The sequence below is a fragment of the Hyperolius riggenbachi genome, chromosome 4, assembly GCF_040937935.1.
Source record: "Hyperolius riggenbachi isolate aHypRig1 chromosome 4, aHypRig1.pri, whole genome shotgun sequence".
NCBI lineage: Eukaryota > Metazoa > Chordata > Amphibia > Anura > Hyperoliidae > Hyperolius > Hyperolius riggenbachi.
In genome coordinates, this window is record NC_090649.1 from 227,645,542 (window position 1) to 227,664,911 (window position 19,370).

At 44.2% G+C, this 19,370-nt stretch overlaps 1 protein-coding gene across 2 annotated transcripts in view; it reads left to right on the forward strand.

The window, feature by feature from the left end:
- Positions 1-19,370, forward strand: part of PRIM2 (DNA primase subunit 2) — a 297,272-nt gene that overhangs the window by 50,535 nt on the left and 227,367 nt on the right. For both annotated transcript variants that reach the window (XM_068281428.1, XM_068281429.1), the window contains exon 5: positions 1,752-1,872. In XM_068281428.1, the coding sequence (XP_068137529.1) occupies positions 1,752-1,872 (121 nt within the window). The remainder of the gene's footprint in view (positions 1-1,751; positions 1,873-19,370) is intronic.

A 19,370-nucleotide genomic window follows, 5' to 3' on the forward strand; every position in this document is an offset into this window, starting at 1 on the left:
GATTGGACCTGCAGGGGCTCAGGGCAGGACGAGTGGAGCTCTCGTCATTGCCAATTAGAAGGCATAAGTTTGTAGCATTCGCTATGCTACTCTGATAAGGCACACTAACTCTGATAAGGCATGTTAACTGATAAGAAAAGCTATTTGTTATAGTGAATCAACCCCATAGTGTACAAGGAGCCTAAGGGCCTGATCCCACTAATGCAGTTGTGTCTGCTTCTGTTTGCTTTGCAGCATCTGTAACATTGGTGTGTAACTGAAAAGCTGACATAACTGTGTCAGTGGACTCAGGCCCTTACTGACAGAACACAGCTTACAGTAAAAACATTGGACCTCTTAAGTCAAAGAACCAAAAACTGCACTACCTGATTTAAAATGTATCCAAGTCAAAAAGAAAAAAAAACACACCCCGCAGCTGCCAAAGGTAACCAATCACATCCACAATTGATTTTGTGTAGAAGTGATCTAAAAATCGACTAGAAAAACAATCGGAAATCAGATTGGATCTGTCAGAAATAATCAATTCTACCCGACTATCAGATGGGAAATAGCATGATGTGTAGCAGGCATAAGATGGGGGAGGTATTTGCTTTTTGCAGATTGCGTGAGGAGCAATGAAACAGAAACTTTCTATGCCCCACCCTCTAGGGACAATGATGGCTAACCTTGGCACTCCAGCTGTGGTGCAACTACAAGTCCCATAAGGCAATGCAATACTCTGACAGCTCTAAGCATACATCGGAGAGTCAGAGGCATTGTGGGATTTGTAGTTTTGTCACAGCTGGAGTGCCAAGGTTAGCCATCACTGCTCTAGGCTGAAACTTGATTCTCACAGTACAGAAATAGTCCTGATCTTCTCTATTCCCCATTCATCACAAGAAACCGCATTTTTTTCTATTAATTTACCCTGCTGCAATTACTTTACTAAAACTGCTTCAGCAATTCAATTTTGTTTGTATATACAGACAAACCACTAGCCTCCTAGTTCCCTAACTGCACTTCTCTCCACACATGCATTGGGCGCCTTCTGATGACATCAGTCAGTTAAAAGAAAAAAAAAGTTGTTATAGCCTTCACTGTTTAACAGTTACAACTGCTGGAATAAAGAAAAAAAAAACTGTTACTCTGCCAGAAGTAAAAATGGTTCGTCCCAGGCATTTTTACTGGACATCGCTGAGAGGATTTTTTTTTCTGTTTACAGTTCCTCTGGACTGTGTTCCCTCTTGAGCTGAGAACAGATTTTTTGTTTGTTTGTTCTCCACTCATCCCAAAACTGACATTGAACATCTCCTATTTTTATATAGGAGCTGTTTACACTTGTCAGCCTGCAATGGATCCATTGGATCCATTATAATGCAGGGCTTCCTAACCCTGTCCTCAACTACCAAAGGTACTTGCTTTGCAGAAAACCACAAACATGTACAGGTGAGGTAATTAGTGTCTCAGTAAAGCTGAATACTTTTGTGGAATTTCACAAAACATGCACTGTTGGTGGTACTTGAGGACAGGGTTGAGATGCTCATCATTTTGCTATAATACTTCATTTGTGGGTTAGTTCAGATGAGAGATTATGGAAACTGTTGTAGCAGGAGGATCAGCATTACAGTTTGAAGCACTGTTCATACGAAGCATCATTCATTTTTTGTCATGACAGGTTAACTTTAAAGGTTTCATTGTGATGTTATCTCTACTATGAAATTTATTTCCACTTGAATTCGCTTTGCTGACAATAATATACTTTTTTTTCTCAGGGAGGACTTGCGAAGATGGTTTATTCAGCAGGAAATGGACCTGTTTAAATACCATTTCACCCAGTTACCAAAAGAGAAAGTCTCGGAATTTCTCAAGTACAATGGCTTGGAATATGATGCTGTAAGTAAAAGGAAATTTCATTGACAAGACAAATAAGACAAGACAAATAACATTTATATTGCGCTTTTCTCCTTGCGGACTCAAAGCGCCAGAGCAGAGCAGCAGCCACTAGGGCGCGCTCTATTGGCAGTAGCAGTGTAAGGGAGACTTGCCAAAGGTCTCCTACTGAATAGGTGCTGGCTTACTGAACAGGCAGAGCCGAGATTCGAACCCTGGTCTCCTGTGTCAGAGGCAGAGCCCTTAACCATTACACCATCAGCCAATTGGTTTGTTAAACTAGAAGTCTGCCTACTTTATGTCCATCTTTTGATTATTTTTTCAGTTTTTTTTTTATTATTGCAAAGCTCATAAACATCATAATAAATGGTATTTTAAATGTTCTTTGACGTTTTACTTTAAAAATCTCAATAACATTATTGCCCCTCTTAAATCGCCACATCCGCGCGGCTGAAAATACCCTAAATCACTCCTAACTCGCCCTGCAAAATCCGTGACTTTCTTGGTCGTGGATTTTGCTGCCGCCTCTATGCACGTCAATCAGTGCGTATCTCCGCCTCTCCACCGCCCCTCTTAGTGAAGGAAGACTGAGAGGGGCGGGGGAGAGGCGGCGATCCGCCCTGATTGACGCGCATATAGGCAGAGCTGCAGCCAAATGCTCTGCCTCTATGCGGAAGGAGCCCGCGATGTACCCCCGAGAGTTAGGGGTGTTTTCAGCCGAAGTGATGTGGCGATTTAAGAGGGGCAATAATGTTAATGGGGTTTTTAAAGTTAAAACCTCATTTTTTGGAGATTTCAGAATCTTTTTAAACTTAATGCATTGCTATGTGTTTTTTTTTTGTTTTGTTTTTTTCCTATGGTGGTGCATTGTGAAAAACCCTCAGTTTTTGAGCATATAGTGTGAATGAGGCTATAGGGAAACATGGACACTGGACTTCACATTAGTTGTTTTTTCAGTTACAACTGACAGAAACTGATATGGTGTAAAATTACCCTTATTGTGGCTGTGAGAAATTGAATAACAACAAAAGAACCCTCAAAAATCAGAAGAAGAATCAATTTATTTGGCCAAGTAAGTTTGCACTTTGAGGAATTTGACTTGGCAGTTGCTTAACCGACACAAACAAAACAATACAAAGACAGACAGTATGTATATTAGAAGTCAAGGACAATAAGTAAGTTATAGTGGCAGTTAACAGGGTGAGAAGTGTTCATTTTCAGTTCTGTGCTGACTTCTTTCAAAACCTAGGAGATCTAACGTGGTTCTACATTAAGCATGGCTACCGCCTCCGTGAAAACGTTGTTCCTGTGTCTAGAAGTTTTCAGTGCGATTCACTGGAATCTTACTCCTAAAGGCAAGAGATGGAAGATGGAGTGAGCAGGGTGAATGGGGTCAGAGGGGTTCTTGGTCGCTCTCTTTTTGCACCTGCAAGAGTAAGGATCGTGCAGGAAGGTAAGCTACAGCTTATCTTTTCCGTTGTTTGGTTGATGCACTGTAGAGACTACAGCGCATCAACCAAACAATGGAAAGGATAAGGTGTAGCTTACCTTCCTGCACTGTATAGCTTGGCTCCTGCTCAGTACTAGAAAAGGTGAGACACCTTTTCTAGTACTGAGCAGGAACCAAGCTATACAGTCATAGATGTCATTATTGATTCAATGATCGCAGTGTAGAACTGCACAATTAATTTTTGTGGTAGGCCAAACTTTTTCAACTGCCGTAGGTGGTACATCCTCTGTTGCGTTTTGTTGATGACAGTGACAGTATTGTTGTTTCAGAAACCCAGGGTATTTGATACCCTATCAAAAGATGACTTAGTACTTAGTGACAAAACTATTGTTGGCAATCGCAGAGGTCAGACGTTTCTAGTAGTTGGCCATCAGGTTTGTACACATCTCAGGAGAGATTGTGGTTCAAATACTTTTTCCCTCGCTGCATTGCTTTATAGTTGTGTGTTTAAAAAAACAGACAGACAATTGTATTGCTCTCGGTTGTAGCGCAGACCCAGTACAACTTAACTGAATAGGATAGTGCTGCATTGTGCGCAAAATGCATGCAGCAGTGTGTCCATGTTAACTCCTCCGTGTCCCCCTTATTGTTTCCCTCACCATACTGTGATTTGTGTATGTTCCTTCACCCCATTCTGCGATGGAAGGAAAATTTTAAAATACAGACGTTTCCTACTTACAGACAACTCGAGTTGTGTTTAGTACATACATACATACCTACCTGTTTTTATTTCCATGTATAAAATATACAGTACTTCACATGTTTTTGTTACATGTTACAGTATTGTATAAACAGTTGTAAGTAGTTTAAAGAACATTGAAAGCACACTGAAGACAACAACAAAAATTTATACTACAGGTAGTCCCCGGTTAACTAACGAGATGGGGACTGTAGGTTCGTTCTTAACCTGAATCTGTTCTTAAGTCGGAACCTTGTGCCATCTCTGTCCCCTGTACCTCCTCTGTACTCCCTTGTGCCTCCAGTGTCCCCCTCTGTGTCACCTCTGCCCTCTGTGCCTGCTTATACAAGTTTAAAAGCCATTTTTTCTTAGAGTTTTGTTAAATCGATTTTCTTAAAAACTACAAGTCCAATTTGAAAAAAAATGTTTTGGCTTGTTCCCATGCAAACACTGAATCCATGCCGTTCGTATCGGCGGGTCGTTCATAAGTCGGGCATTCGTAAGTCAGGGACTACCTGTATATGTGTCCAGATACAGAGTTATCTGACAGTAAATCCTTTATCCACGTTTCATCCTTTATCCACGTTTCACTATGTATAACAGATGACTTACAAATTCAACTTGCAACCTCCTGGAATGGACCCTATTTGTAAAAATCAAAAATGACTCACTGCACTGTCTCTCAAATACCAGGCAGTAAGGGCCAGTTCACTCACACTTGTTTGAAAACATTTTTTTTCCTGTTAGGGACTTTTTGTTTAACCACTCAGCGCAGAAGCGGATCGTTATGTAAAAAAAGGATACTCTTGCTGCATTGCGGTAAGTGGAGCACAGAGTCCGAAATTTGCACATTTTACCGGACCGGGCAGGAAAAATGTATGCAATGAAAGCCTATGAGCATGGACAGAGGGAGACACGGGGAGAACTTACAAACTGCTTGCAGATGTTGACCTGGCTGGGATTACAACTGGGAACCCAGCACTGTAAGGCGAGAGTGCTATCCACTATGCCACTGTGCTGCCCATTAGCTTTAAAGAAACCAAGTAAGTGTGTTTATGAATAGCTGTTCCTTGCAAAATTGCACATCATTTCCAAATTTCGTTGACTGTTGGCTGTGAGTTTAATGACACTTAGGTGTTTTAACATGAAAAGTATTTGAATACAGTCAAAATCAATACCCTGAACTGTGCAAGAATCTTTGGCATTGGCAGGCACCTCCAGACAGTTTTATTGAGCTTTAGCTAAAGCTCAGATTTAGCTCTTACTCTATGAAATTCAAATCGATACTGTACTATTCTTGGTGCTGTGGATTATTCTTGTGTACACTTTACATCACCTTTCAAAGGATTCTCTGAGAGCTGTTCCTACTTATATTGAGAGTTAGAATAGAGCAGCTTTATTAACTGCTTTAATTGTACATAGGAAAGTATTTTTATTCTGTTTCTTGTATGTAGGCTCATAATACTTTTAGGAGCTTAGTAGTTCAGTAAACTGGACCTCCTGCTGTCAGTCATGAATTTAATTATTTAGCATTTCTGCTGTGATCTTGCAGCCTGTATTTGTGGCAGACGTGTAATGACATGGTTCTTTTGTTTAGTAAAGTTGGAATAACAATTTTCCAAATGTATCCATTTGTTTAGGATTCTAAAGATTTTATTTAAAAGGGTCCACCATCTATCGTCTGACTTAACTAAAGCACATTTAAATGAATTTGACTTACCGTATTTTCCGGACTATAAGACGCTCCGGACTATAAGACGCACCTAGGTTTAGAGGACAAAAACTCAGGAAAAAAAAAACATGCTAAACCTGGTGCGTCTATAGTGCAGGGGCGTTTTGTAGACATTTTTTTCCCCCAAGCTGCCTCTGTTCAAGATACACTAACCCCTGCTGTCCCCACTAGCTAGACTAAGTACCCTAATTTACCCCTGATGCCTCCACTAGTTACTACACTACACACTACACTATACCAGTATCACTACACTACATTCAACTAACTCCTGCTTCACCCCCAGTAACATTACACTACTTTAAACTCTTGCTTCTCCCACCAGTAATAACTAACTAAACATTACATCTAAAGGGTGGAGGATCTCACCTATCCAGGTGTCCATTTGGGAATCCGTGCTCTATGTGTCCTCCTCCAGCTGCTGAGGTGATCCTGATGCAGTGTGCTTCTTGGTGCAGGCCACTCCATGGCAGGGTGGAAGCAGTGTGATCCTGGCATCTTCTCTCTTAATCCCTAGTATTTGCTGCAAGGGGGAAGCCTCAGCTTCTTCTTTCTTAACCCCCGGTACTTGCGGTGGTGGGGGCAGCCTCAGCGCGATCTCAGCATCTTGTCCCTCAACCCCTGGTACTTGCTGCGGGGGTGGGGGAGCCTCAGTGTGACCCCAGCTACTTCTTCCTTAATCCCTGGTACTTGCAGCGGTGGGGGCATCCTCAGTGTGATCCGGCAACTCTTGTGATCCGGCAACTCTCAGCGCGATCCAGCAACTTTTCCCTTAACTCCCGGCACTTGTGGCAGGCAGGCTCAGCTCGATCGCGGCATATCCCCTCTGGGTACTTTGGCGGCGGGGCAGAAGAGAGGCAATCCCAGCGCTAGCCGCAGCCACTGTCCGTCCTGATGCCGGTGTACTTCCTTGTTTACCGGCGCCCCCTCATGACGTAGGACGCACGTACAGGGAGTTAGGGGAAAAGTTGCTGGGTCGCACCGGCTCACGCTGAGAGTATCCGGATCATGCCGGCTCACGCTGAGAGTATCCGGATCGCACAGAGTTGCCGGCTCACGCTGAGAGTATCCGGATCAGGCCGGATCGCGCAAAGTTGCCGGCTCACACTGAGAGTATCCGGATCGCGCAAAGTTGCCGGCTCACGCTGAGAGTAGCCGGATCGCGCTGAGAGTTGCCCCCACCGCCGAAAGTACCAGGGATTAAGGAATAGGTAACTGGGATCACACTGAGGCTCCCCTCCAGCAAGTAACAGCAGTAGAGGGACAAGATACCAAGATCGCGCCGAGGCTGCCTCCCCCGCCGCAGATAGCAGGAGTTAAGAGGGGAGATGCCAATACCGCAGGAGGATCAGCTCAGCAGCTGGAGAAGGAGGAAACAGCGCACGGATCGGTAAGACCTTCCGCTGCGCTTTGTGTATCAGCTTGAATAGGGCAAATTCGGACTATAAGACGCAGTGACTTTTCCCCCCCCACTTTTGGGGGAGAAAAAGTGCGTCTTATAGTCCGAAAAATACGGTATATGGCCCCTTCCATTCTTGGGGGGCCTATATGAAAAATAGTAGAGTAAAACTCCTCTTTCATTGCTTTCTTTCTTCACTTTTCCCATTTGTAAAGGTATGGTGATGGAGCATTACATTGACTTGCTATAATCACCAGATTACAGCAGCATTACTGCTTATGGATGTGTGTGTGCAGCAGTATGTAGTACAAGTCAGATTGATTTTAAATAAATATACAGTAAGGTCTCTGTTACTCAGGCGCAGGCAGGGTTCGCCTAACGAGTGGTATGGTATGTGCGGGTTCTGGTTGTGTACACACACACACACACACACACACACGTGTCACACACACACGTGTCACACACACACACACGTGTCACACACACACACACGTGTCACACACACACACACGTGTCACACACACACACACACACACACACACACACACACACACACACACACACACACACACACACACACACACACACACACACACACACACACACACACACACACACACACACACACACACGTGTCACACACACACGTGTCACACACACACACACACACACACACGTGTCACACACACGTGTCACACACACGTGTCACACACACGCACACGTGTCACACACACACGTGTCACACACACGTGTCACACACACGTGTCACACACACACACACACACACACACACACACACACACACACACACACACACACACACACACACACACACACACACACACACACACACACACACACACACACACACACACGTGACACACACACACACGTGACACACACACACACGTGACACACACACACACGTGACACACACACACACGTGACACACACACACACACACACACACACACACACACACACGTGTCACACACACACTACACACACACCCCCACACCCTCTCTCCCACTAATACAGTCCTGTGCTCAGCAAAAAACACCAGGCAGTGTTCCTCTTTACTTCTTAAAGCTGCCGGCTGTTCTGCTGCATCTTCCCCTCGGCTCCTGATGCATGCAGGTGACCCAATGCATTTCACATGACACAGGAGCCTATGAAGGATGCAGCAGCTGTAAAAAGTGAAGAGTATACTCCAGAGCTCTGGTATGTTGTTACCTCTGTGTATCAGTGGAGGCACGGCCTCATGGCCCCCATAGGTCCTGGTAAGTTGAGTCCTGGTTACCTGTATGTATGTGTGTATACTGTATTTACTGTACAACTATACTATGATCCAATCCATGTATAGAAATGGGCAACAACATGCAACATTCTTTTTCTGGTGGGAAGCTGATCCTATATATTTTTTTTATCATATATTTCTTTTTGTAACGGAGACAACACCCAAGGGACAGCCACCAACCTGAGGGGGGATTGACTTTCCACATCTGCACACGTAGCATTTGCTAGGCTTACAACCAGGGTTTGTTAGTACAGCCCTTTTATTCCTACTATCTTTACATTTTCTGATTGACCTAATGTACAACACTAGTACACCACTACACTAAATTTGGCTTTGTGTTCTGTGAGGGTGTGTGTTTTTTATGTTTTTTTTTATTAGTATTATAGGAGGTTTGGAATTTCAGAACATATCTACTGCTACCTAATACTTCAAGTGCCTTAAAATATTTTAAAATGAGGTCCCGATCTATAATGCGATATACTTCCATAATTAATGTTACACATTAGGTATAGTTTAGGCTGTTACATTGTGCTTATGATAATGGAAAACAGGCTACAGTCTTTACTGGTCTCTGATTATTCTGTCTCATATTTCCTCTACTGCATCTACAGGGTTAAACTCCCTGTATACTCGTAATAATCTCACTATTAACTGAAAAATGAATATGAATAACATGTCCTATTAAAATAAAAGGTTGAAAGGAAGGCATTGAAATAAGATATTTCTGTGGAAAAATCCTGAACGTTACAAGCATGAATGATTTATTAGTAGTGTTCAGTTTGACTGGAAATTGTAAATTCAAAGGTGGCAGCAAATGTATGATGTAGTGTTACGAAATGTTTAGAAGTCTGGCAAACCTAGGGAAAGCAGGAGAATAGTGACCAGGTTCTAGGACAATCATGCAGGGATTTCATAGTATAGTGCTATGCTCTGTACTCATTTACATGCCTGTATGCATCTGTGTGCTTGAACAACCTTCAGCAGCTGTCATGCATGCAGTAGAGTCTCTGCTTACCTCTGTGATGAATGGAGGTGCTTCTGCAGTATGAGGCAGTCTGCATATCATGCCTATCAATATCCATCTCAGCACTACCTCACCATAGAAATGAACAAGGGTGCTTTTACATCAGCTAAGAGTTGACGACCATCCAGGTACAAAGGCTTATGTTAACACAGAGCTTTAGGGTTATTAATTCTAGTGTTCATAGCAGCTTTCTCTCACCAATGCTGCCTTGGGAAGTGATATAACATCACTTTACAACCAGAGAACCTAACCACCTGTTAACATTTCTACTCCAGTCATGTTATTTCATTACAAATTATAGGTTGTTCTTTTTTTTTTTTTTGTTCTCATTTTCAGGTGTGTGTGTGTGTGTGTGTGTGTGTGTGTGTGTGTGTGTGTGTGTGTGTGTGTGTGTGTGTGTGTGTGTGTGTGTGTGTGTGTGTGTGTGTGTGTGTGTGTGTGTATATACACCACACTGTTCTCTGATAGAAATGTTTCCTGATTAGGGCTTAGGTCACTTTTAGGCCTGGAACCCACTGAAAAACGCAAAACGCAACCGCTAGCGTTTTGTCTGAGCGATTTGCAAGCGGATTCATGCGCGTTTTGGGTCGTGTTTTGCAACATTGTATTTTTTTCCCCAGCGGGTGCCTAGCGTTTTGCGTTTTGCGTTTTTATCCTGATTGGTCCTGTGAATTATTTTTCATTTTGTTACAGTGTGCTGAACCGCAAAACGCTAGCAAAACCGCTCAGTTTAGGTTTTGCTAAGCGTTTCCGCTAGCGGTTCAATACTTTACATTGAAGCGCTAACGCTCCCAAAATGCTGCACATCCTGCGTTTGCGTTTCTGAGAAACGCAAACGCTCGTGTGGAAGTTGCCCCATCCATTAACATTAGCCCAGCGTTTTGGCAAACTGCTAGCGTATCGCAGTGCTGCCAAAACGCTGCCAAAAGCGCTCCTGTGGGTTCCAGCCCTCACACTTGAAATGTGCAATGCTTCTGTAGCTCATGAAAGGTCGCACTGCACGTTACCGCTGTGGTGCAAGTGCCACCATACAGTGAGACGTACTTTCCAATGAAAGTATGCCTCCCTTCCGAGTTGACCACCCACAATGCACTGGATCTCTTGCTGCCTGTATGGCCAAACAGGTTATTGTATAAAAAGCTGGCCTTTTTCCAAGCAAAACACTGACCGATCAACCGATTTCCGTCCGAAATCGATCTATCCCGTCGGGTCGGGAGAGCGTTGATAGCGGCGGTCAAATGTCCAACTACCGACGCCTGCAGCAATACATTACCTGTTCCGCCGGCGCGTGTCCCCGCGGTCCCTTCACTGTTTAAAATTCCCCCGACAGAAAGTAAAGTGAAGCTGGAGCTCAGAGCGGAGAAGAGACAGCGGAGACCGGGGGACTCGTGCCGGCCAGATCAGGTAATGTATGCAGGGGCGGCGGCAGCTCCACAGATTGTAAACTGATTTCATAATGAAATCGATTCTAAATCTGTTTGCAGCGTAGGCAGTCAATAGATCCCTGTTTGATCAGATTTGATCACAGAGGGATCTATCTGCTGTTCGATCTGGAGGCAATCGACCAGTGTATGGCTGCCTAAAAATAAAAATCTGACAACCTATTAAATATCAGTAGATAGATACTGAGCTAGAAATATAATGCATTTTAACTATCGGGGTACACTGTAAAAGAGAGTTGTTAAATCTGGCCACAGAGATGCCAGCAGGATAATGGTTAAAGTGCAGAGCGTGTCATAAATAAAAGTAAGTAAACAGCACATTGAGATTCCCACTTCACTATGAAATCGATTCACAATCTGTGGAGCTGCTGCTGCTTTCAAATCAGCAAATCGATCGATTTGCAGCCAATTTCGATCCATTTGATCTATCTGGCAGGATGCTGCTGGAAGCAGATCGACGGCCCATAGAGTTGCATTGGATCTAATGGTCCAATAATGCATTCAGATCGATTTCCAATAGATTTCATTCTGAAATCTATTGGAAATCTGTTCCTACTGTGTGGCACACATCAGATAGATTTCTGTCAGATTAGACTTGACAGGCATCTGACAGAAATCTATCTGATGGTCGAATCTGCTGCAAATCTATAAGTGTATGGCCAACTTTATTTTTTTTTTGTCAGCAGAGTGCTAAGAGCTCAATCAATTTACTCTGCCCTGGCTGTGTGATGGCTGGCAGTTTTAACACGTAGCTGATCTCATTCTTTTGTGACACTGTATATGCTATAATGCATTTTATATGAAATATAGCGAAGGAGTCACACTTACCTACCTTTTGGGAAGTATGCTGAAGGCCGAGGCAGAGGGGAGAGAGGCTCCAGCAGTGTAGGAGAGGGCGCACAACTCGCTCAGCTACCATTCCCCTATTGTGTTTAAAGCAGAGAGAAATAAGAAAAGGGGATACATGGCAGTGCCTGCAAGCCAGATAACTAGAGATTAAGGTGTTTGGGGGGGGGGGGGGGGGCTGGGGCACCTTTTAGTCTAATAGCAATCAGTGTGTGACAGCTGGGGTGGGAAAGATGGAGGGGCGCACTTTGGTGTCTCAGCCTTGGGTGCTGGAGGACCTTGTACCGGCCATACCAATAAAACCACTGAAGGATGAAGAGAATAAAATTCATTCTCATTACGATAGCACACGTGGAGGTATGGTATATATTACATGTTAAGCGATATCCAAGCTGAGTGGGCGATTCATATGTGTATAACACAAGCAAAATGCATGTGCGAAACGCAAACACACTCAAAGCTCACTTCATTATAACACGCAAACACATATGCATCGAAACGCAACCGCCTAGTATGTTCCCAGCCTCAGTTCCATGCTTGACCACGTCAAGACGATATATTCTGTATCAAATTGTTTACTTTTAAAATATGTGTTATGGTTGTAGGCTTTCTAAAAATTCTTTGGGTTTTTCTTTCTGTATGCAGTGCAAAGCTTGAATGCACCATTGCTGATGCATATTATTTAAAATTTTGTGTTTTTTAAAATTAACATTGTTTTGTTCATGGTTATCAGTGTTTCTATCTTCACAGAATACAGTACATAGTACTTTATAAATAGGTGACTGAAGTAACCTTTCCATTTGTAGTCAGTAGGGGGAGCTCTTACTCTATTCAGCAATCTCTTCACTAAATAGCATTTTTATAGAAATGTCCCTAAAGGACACTGTAACTCATAGCTAAACTTTTTGTTGTCACTTTTTCACTTAAAAAAATCCTAGAAGGGCGCTTTGTCTTTCTTGTAATGATTGCATTTGTCATGGGGCGTATGTATGTTGACTCTTTGTTCTTGCAGTTTCTATGCCTTTTGATAGCTGTGCACAAACAAGCTAAATCTGATATGTACCACTGCCTAATATCTGCAGTTCAGAGCATGAAAAAAATATGGATATTTGAAAACAAAAGTTGTCATTTTATTTTCTTTTTGATATTTGAATCCTAATTCCTGTTCAGTAGTTCTTACTTTCATTGCTTCTGCCTTGGCTGTGTTGGTTATGTTTTTGGCTCATAGTACGCTTAAAGTGCACCCTTAATGATAGACATGTGAGACCGCGCTCAATTTATAGAAATACAATAAGAGTTTTTTATATACTAGTAGGAGCACAGCAGTAAGGGCCATTTTCCACTAGCAAGTGCATTCGCAAGCTCAAATCGCATACACTCGCGATCACGCAAACTGTTTTTCCACTATCGGTGTTTAGCTCACAGCCGTTGGGAACGTACAGGAATCGCACCGGTTGGCGATCGCGATTTGGCAAAAAATGAAGAGTTGTAGTTTTGAAAATGAGCACCGTGATTTACATGTTATCTCTAGCGGATAGGCAAAACTGCTGCAATCTGCTTTTTGAATCTGATCGTAGCCAGTGGAAAAGGGCCCCAAGATGTTATGCTGTGGGAATGTTGAGAACATACACTGCTTGCGAAAAGTTGTAGGGACAAAACCACCTTGTCAATTTTCTGAGACATACTGTAGAACAACATTTGGAAAAAGAACAATATTTGAGCAAAATATAATTCACAGTTTAACGTTATCATTGCTAAAGAAGCTTTCCCTGGCAGTTGTAACTGTTTCACACGCTGTCTGCTTCTGAAATGTCAATTTTTTTCAAATATGCAGTTGGCATAGACACCCGAGGTGAAAATAAACTGATGAGCTAAACATCAGTTAACATTTTAATTTCCCATTTTTATTTTATATTTAAATCTACTTTTTAAGTTTGCCATTTCATTGTCTCTGCTCAATGACACATTCATTGAAGTATGCCAGAGCTAAAATATATGAACTATTGTCCCTTTTTATCTCTTTCCTGCTCTCAGAAACCATTTTGTGCCAGGATCGTGTTTTTAGGGGTGAGATTCCTTATCAGTGAGGGTTACACTATACTCTGACCATGTTCTGGCAGCACAGAAACTGTCACTTGCATTGCTGACGTTTAACTCTTTCAGGCAGAGAAAGAAGCAGCATATTTATTTGTGTGCCTATCACTGCATACACATGTCTATCTTATCATGTCACATGTCACCTAGGGTTTCCTTTAAAGGGAAACTTAACTGAACGGGGGTAAAGAGTTTCTCTTACCTGGGGCTATTCCCAGCCCCCTGCAGCAGTCCTGTGCCCTCGGAGCCGCTCTGGAATCCTCCAGTCCCCCTCTGTCACTTAGTTTCGTTTTTGACGACTCACCAGTCGGCCGGCCACCATGCGTATTATTGGACGCATTCCCCACTGCAATTAGCGCTGTTGCGGACCGCAACGCGTACAAAAATACGCGTTGCCGCATATCTACGCGTGCGGAATGCAGCAACGTGTATTTTTGTACGCGTTGCGGTCCGCAACAGCGCTAATTGCAGTAGGGAATGCGTCCAATAATGCGCATGGCGGCCGGCCGACGGGTGAGTCGTCAAAAACGAAACTAAGTGACAGCGGGGGCCCGGAGGATTCCAGAGCGGCTCCGAGGGCACAGGACTGCTGCAGGGGGCTAGTAATAGCCCCAGGTAAGTGAAACTCTTTACCCCCCGTTCAGTTAATTTTCCCTTTAAGCATAAACAGTCAACTGACTGCGCACAGGTATAATGTCAGTGAGGTGCAAGTACAGATACTCCAAAGGAGCTACTTTAGTTCCACTTTTAGGGAACTCTGTCCTCTATTCTGCCATATCACCATTCCTTTGGCCAATTCCTCATATGAGAGAAAGAAAGCACCTAGTGTATATCTACAAATGCATCAGATCCTATCATTGGTTAGTGCTGTCATTATTCCACCACCGGCAACTTCACACAGCACCAGTGCCGGGTCACTCCCCTTTATGTGCCCGCACTCACCCTGGTGCACTTAGACCGGAGGTTAGTATGTTTGGTTAGATTGCCTTTCATACACCAACGATGAAACTTCGCTTTGACTGTGAGCACCAAAGACATACAATTGTAATTGAAGTGATGGGATATTTCCTAAAGCTGCCTTCCTACAAAAATAGCACAAAAAAAGTGTGTGTGTGTGTGTGTGTGTGTGTGTGTGTGTGTGTGTGCGCGCACAATTGTGGTGCAATGCAAACATTTGGAGCCAGTCACTTGACAGCACGGTAGTATTATTATTATTATTATTAATAATATTGTTATGCATTGAGGTTTTTCTTGGTTGCTTAGTGCACATTGCCAGAGACATACTGGAGCAATGCACATTCATAATCTAGTTAACTGGCAGCTGACACAGGCATCTGTAATGCCACATAGTGACAGAATGACCTAGAAAATTATTAGGTCAATCAAATGTGCAATATACCTTCAATGGCCTCAATTCACTAAGATCATGCTGGAGATAATAAGGCAAGAGAAAACTTACCTCCACACAGTGAGAGAGTTATCTTATCTCTTCATTCCTTAAGTTACCTCCTCTGTAGTTTTTTTTACCTCCTCTGTAGTTAATTTACCCTCTGTGTAGTTAATTTACCTCCTCTGTAGTTATTTTCACACACTGTTAATTAACAGCCTGTCTTTAACTCTGGAGTTATTTTAAGGATTGGAAAATTAACTTAAAGACAGAAGAGTTAACTTTAGGCTTGCCTGAGGTAAAATGTTTCCTGAATACTACATGCCTTATCACCATGGTAACAACTCTAGAAGAGTTATTAAAGACAGGAGATAAGCTTAGTGAATTAAGGCCTTTGTGTTGATTTCAAGCATCCTGACAAACAAAAAATATGTTTGCTGCCTTTGACAGCATGTATATAGCTACCCCAGTGAAACGTCATCACCCATCGCTGTAAAGCCCTGTACAGACGCTCAGTTTGTGTTGCCCTGAACGACATGACTATGTACTCTGTAAAGTGCTACGGAAAATGTCAACGCTATACAAATACCAAATAATAATTACTGTTTGAGCGTAAGTTCAACACTGTGAGACACAAGTTCTATACCGACATGGTACTCTGCTATAGTGGACCGATGTGCACTGTTCAAAGGAAAGGGCAGAAGGGAAGAAAAGGTGGCGCACAAACATGCAGCTTCCGGTTCCCTGCCTATTCGTGGCTGTGATTTAGTGATCCGGCATGCAATACCTGCACACTCTACATTCTCTGCGTAGACCTTGCAGAACAATGAGCTTTGCTGAGTATTTTCTAGTGTGTGTTTTTTGAAAGCGGTATAGCCAGACCCTATTTACTGCAGCGAGAAAACGATTATTGTTAGGAGGTGGTCAGCAGTGGCTGCTTCCATATTTCTCTCATGACAGGTGTACTTATACAAATGCTCAGAGGTCCCAGGGACACAAAGTAATAGATTGCAGTAAAAGCTTTGGAGGGTTTTGTCTCTTCCCCAATGTACAAAAAAAGTGGTTTTATTTGTTTCTGTCTCTGTTCCTTTTGTAGAGATTTATCGACTTCCTTTCAGGACAGGAATTTGAGGACAATATAAGATGCTTGCACTGTAAAATATCTTTAGAGCGTTAGTAGTAAAATGTAATGACTTATATCATGTGTTTTATTTTTGGTATTTTTTGTCTTCAGTAAGACCTTCCTTGCACTTTAATAACTAGATGATGTGTGTAGGACTTCCAGAACTCATTCATTGCTTTAAAGAGACTCCGTAACAAAAATTGCATCCTGTCTTTTATCATCCTACAAGTTCCAAAAGCTATTCTAATGTGTTCTGGCTTACTGCAGCACGTTCTACTATCACCATCTCTGTAATAAATTAACTTATCTCTCTCTTGTCAGACTTGTCAGCCTGTGTCTGGAAGGCTGCCAAGTTCTTCAGTGTTGTGGTTCTGTGATGCATCTCCCCCTCCAGGCCCCTCTCTGCACACTGCCTGTGTATTATTTACATTAGAGCAGCTTCTCTCTGGTCTCTTATCTTTTACAAGCTGGATAAATCCTCCTCTGAGCTGGCTGGGCTTTTACATACTGAGGAATTACATACAGGCAGAGCTGTCTGCACTCTGCAGGAAGAAACAGCCTGACACTTCAGTGGAAGATAGCTGCAGGGGGAAAGAAACACACAAATGATCTCTTGAGATTCAAAAGGAAGGGTGTATACAGCCTGCTTGTGTATGGATGTATTTTCTATGTGTGGACATACTGTACATCAACCTACTTCCTGTTTTGGTGGCCATTTTGTTTGTTTATAAACAAATTTTTTAAAACTGTTTTTAACCACTTTTAATGCGGCGAGGAGCGGCGAAATTGTGACAGAGGGTAATAGGAGATGTCCCTTAACGCACTGGTATGTTTACTTTTGTGCGATTTTAACAATACAGATTCTCTTTAACCACTTAACGACCGCCCCCAGCCGATGGGCGGCGGCAAAGTCCGGGCCCAAACGACCGCAATACGCCCATCGGCGGGGGCGGCTGCGGGAGTGGCTATGCGGCGATCGCGTCATTCGTGACGCGATCAGCCGCCGGGGACTGGCTCCGCCCCCCGTTCGCCGTAACCCGCCGGCCGTTCGGAAGCGCCGGCGGGTTACTGGCATCCGGATCGCCGCTGCAACAGTGTATAATAGGCTTTGTAATGTATACAAAGCCTATTATACTGGCTGCCTCCTGCCCTGGTGGTCCCAGTGTCCGAGGGACCACCAGGGCAGGCTGCAGCCACCCTAGTCTGCACCAAACACACTGATTTCCCCCCCCCCTGCCCCCTGATCGCCCACAGCACCCCTCAGACCCCCCCCCTGCCCACCCCCCAGACCACTGTTTGCACCCAGTCACCCTCCTAATCACCCATCAATCACTCCCTGTCACTATCTGTCAACGCTATTTTTTTTTTAAGTCCCTAATCTGCCCCCTACTCCCTCCTGATCACCCCCCCACCCCTCAGATTCTCCCCAGACCCCCCCCCAGACCCCCCCCCCCCCGTGTACTGTATGCATCTATCCCCCCTGATCACCTGTCAATCACCTGTCAATCACCTGTCAATCACCCGTCAATCACCCCCTGTCACTGCCACCCATCAATCAGCCCCTGATCTGCCCCTTGCGGGCAATCTGATCACCCCCCCACACCAATAGATCGCCCGCAGATCCGACATCAGATCACCTCCCAAATCCATTGTTTACATCTATTCTCTCCTCTAAACACCCACTAATTACCCATCAATCACCCCCTATCACCACCTGTCACTGTTACCCATCAGATTAGACCCTAATCTGCCCCTTGCGGGCACCCAATCACCTGCCCACACGCTCAGATTGCCCTCAGACCCCCCCCTTATCAATTCGCCCGTGCAATATTTACATCTGTTATTCCGGGTAATAACCCACTGATCACCTGTCAATCACCCATCAATCACCCCCTGTCACTGCCACCCATCAATCACCCCCTGTCACTGCCACCCATCAATCAGCCCCTAACCTGCCCCTTGCGGGCAATCTGATCACCCCCCCACACCAATAGATCGCCCGCAGATCCGACATCAGATCACCTCCCAAATCCATTGTTTACATCTATTCTCTCCTCTAAACACCCACTAATTACCCATCAATCACCCCCTATCACCACCTGTCACTGTTACCCATCAGATTAGACCCTAATCTGCCCCTTGCGGGCACCCAATCACCTGCCCACACGCTCAGATTGCCCTCAGACCCCCCCCTTATCAATTCGCCCGTGCAATATTTACATCTGTTATTCCGGGTAATAACCCACTGATCACCTGTCAATCACCCATCAATCACCCCCTGTCACTGCCACCCATCAATCACCCCCAGTCACTGCCACCCATCAATCAGCCCCTAACCTGCCCCTTGCGGGCAATCTGATCACCCACCCACACCAATAGATCGCCCGCAGATCCGACATCAGATCACCTCCCAAATCCATTGTTTACATCTATTCTCTCCTCTAAACACCCACTAATTACCCATCAATCACCCCCTATCACCACCTGTCACTGTTACCCATCAGATTAGACCCTAATCTGCCCCTTGCGGGCACCCAATCACCCGCCCACACGCTCAGATTGCCCTCAGACCCCCCCCCCTTATCAATTTGCCCGTGCAATATTTACATCTGTTATTCCGGGTAATAACCCACTGATCACCTGTCAATCACCCATCAATCACCCCCTGTCACTGCCACCCATCAATCACCCCCTGTCACTGCCACCCATCAATCAGCCCCTAACCTGCCCCTTGCGGGCAATCTGATCACCCACCCACACCAATAGATCGCCCGCAGATCCGACATCAGATCACCTCCCAAATCCATTGTTTACATCTATTCTCTCCTCTAAACACCCACTAATTACCCATCAATCACCCCCTATCACCACCTGTCACTGTTACCCATCAGATTAGACCCTAATCTGCCCCTTGCGGGCACCCAATCACCCGCTTACACCTCAGAACGCCCTCAGACCCCAGCCCTGATCA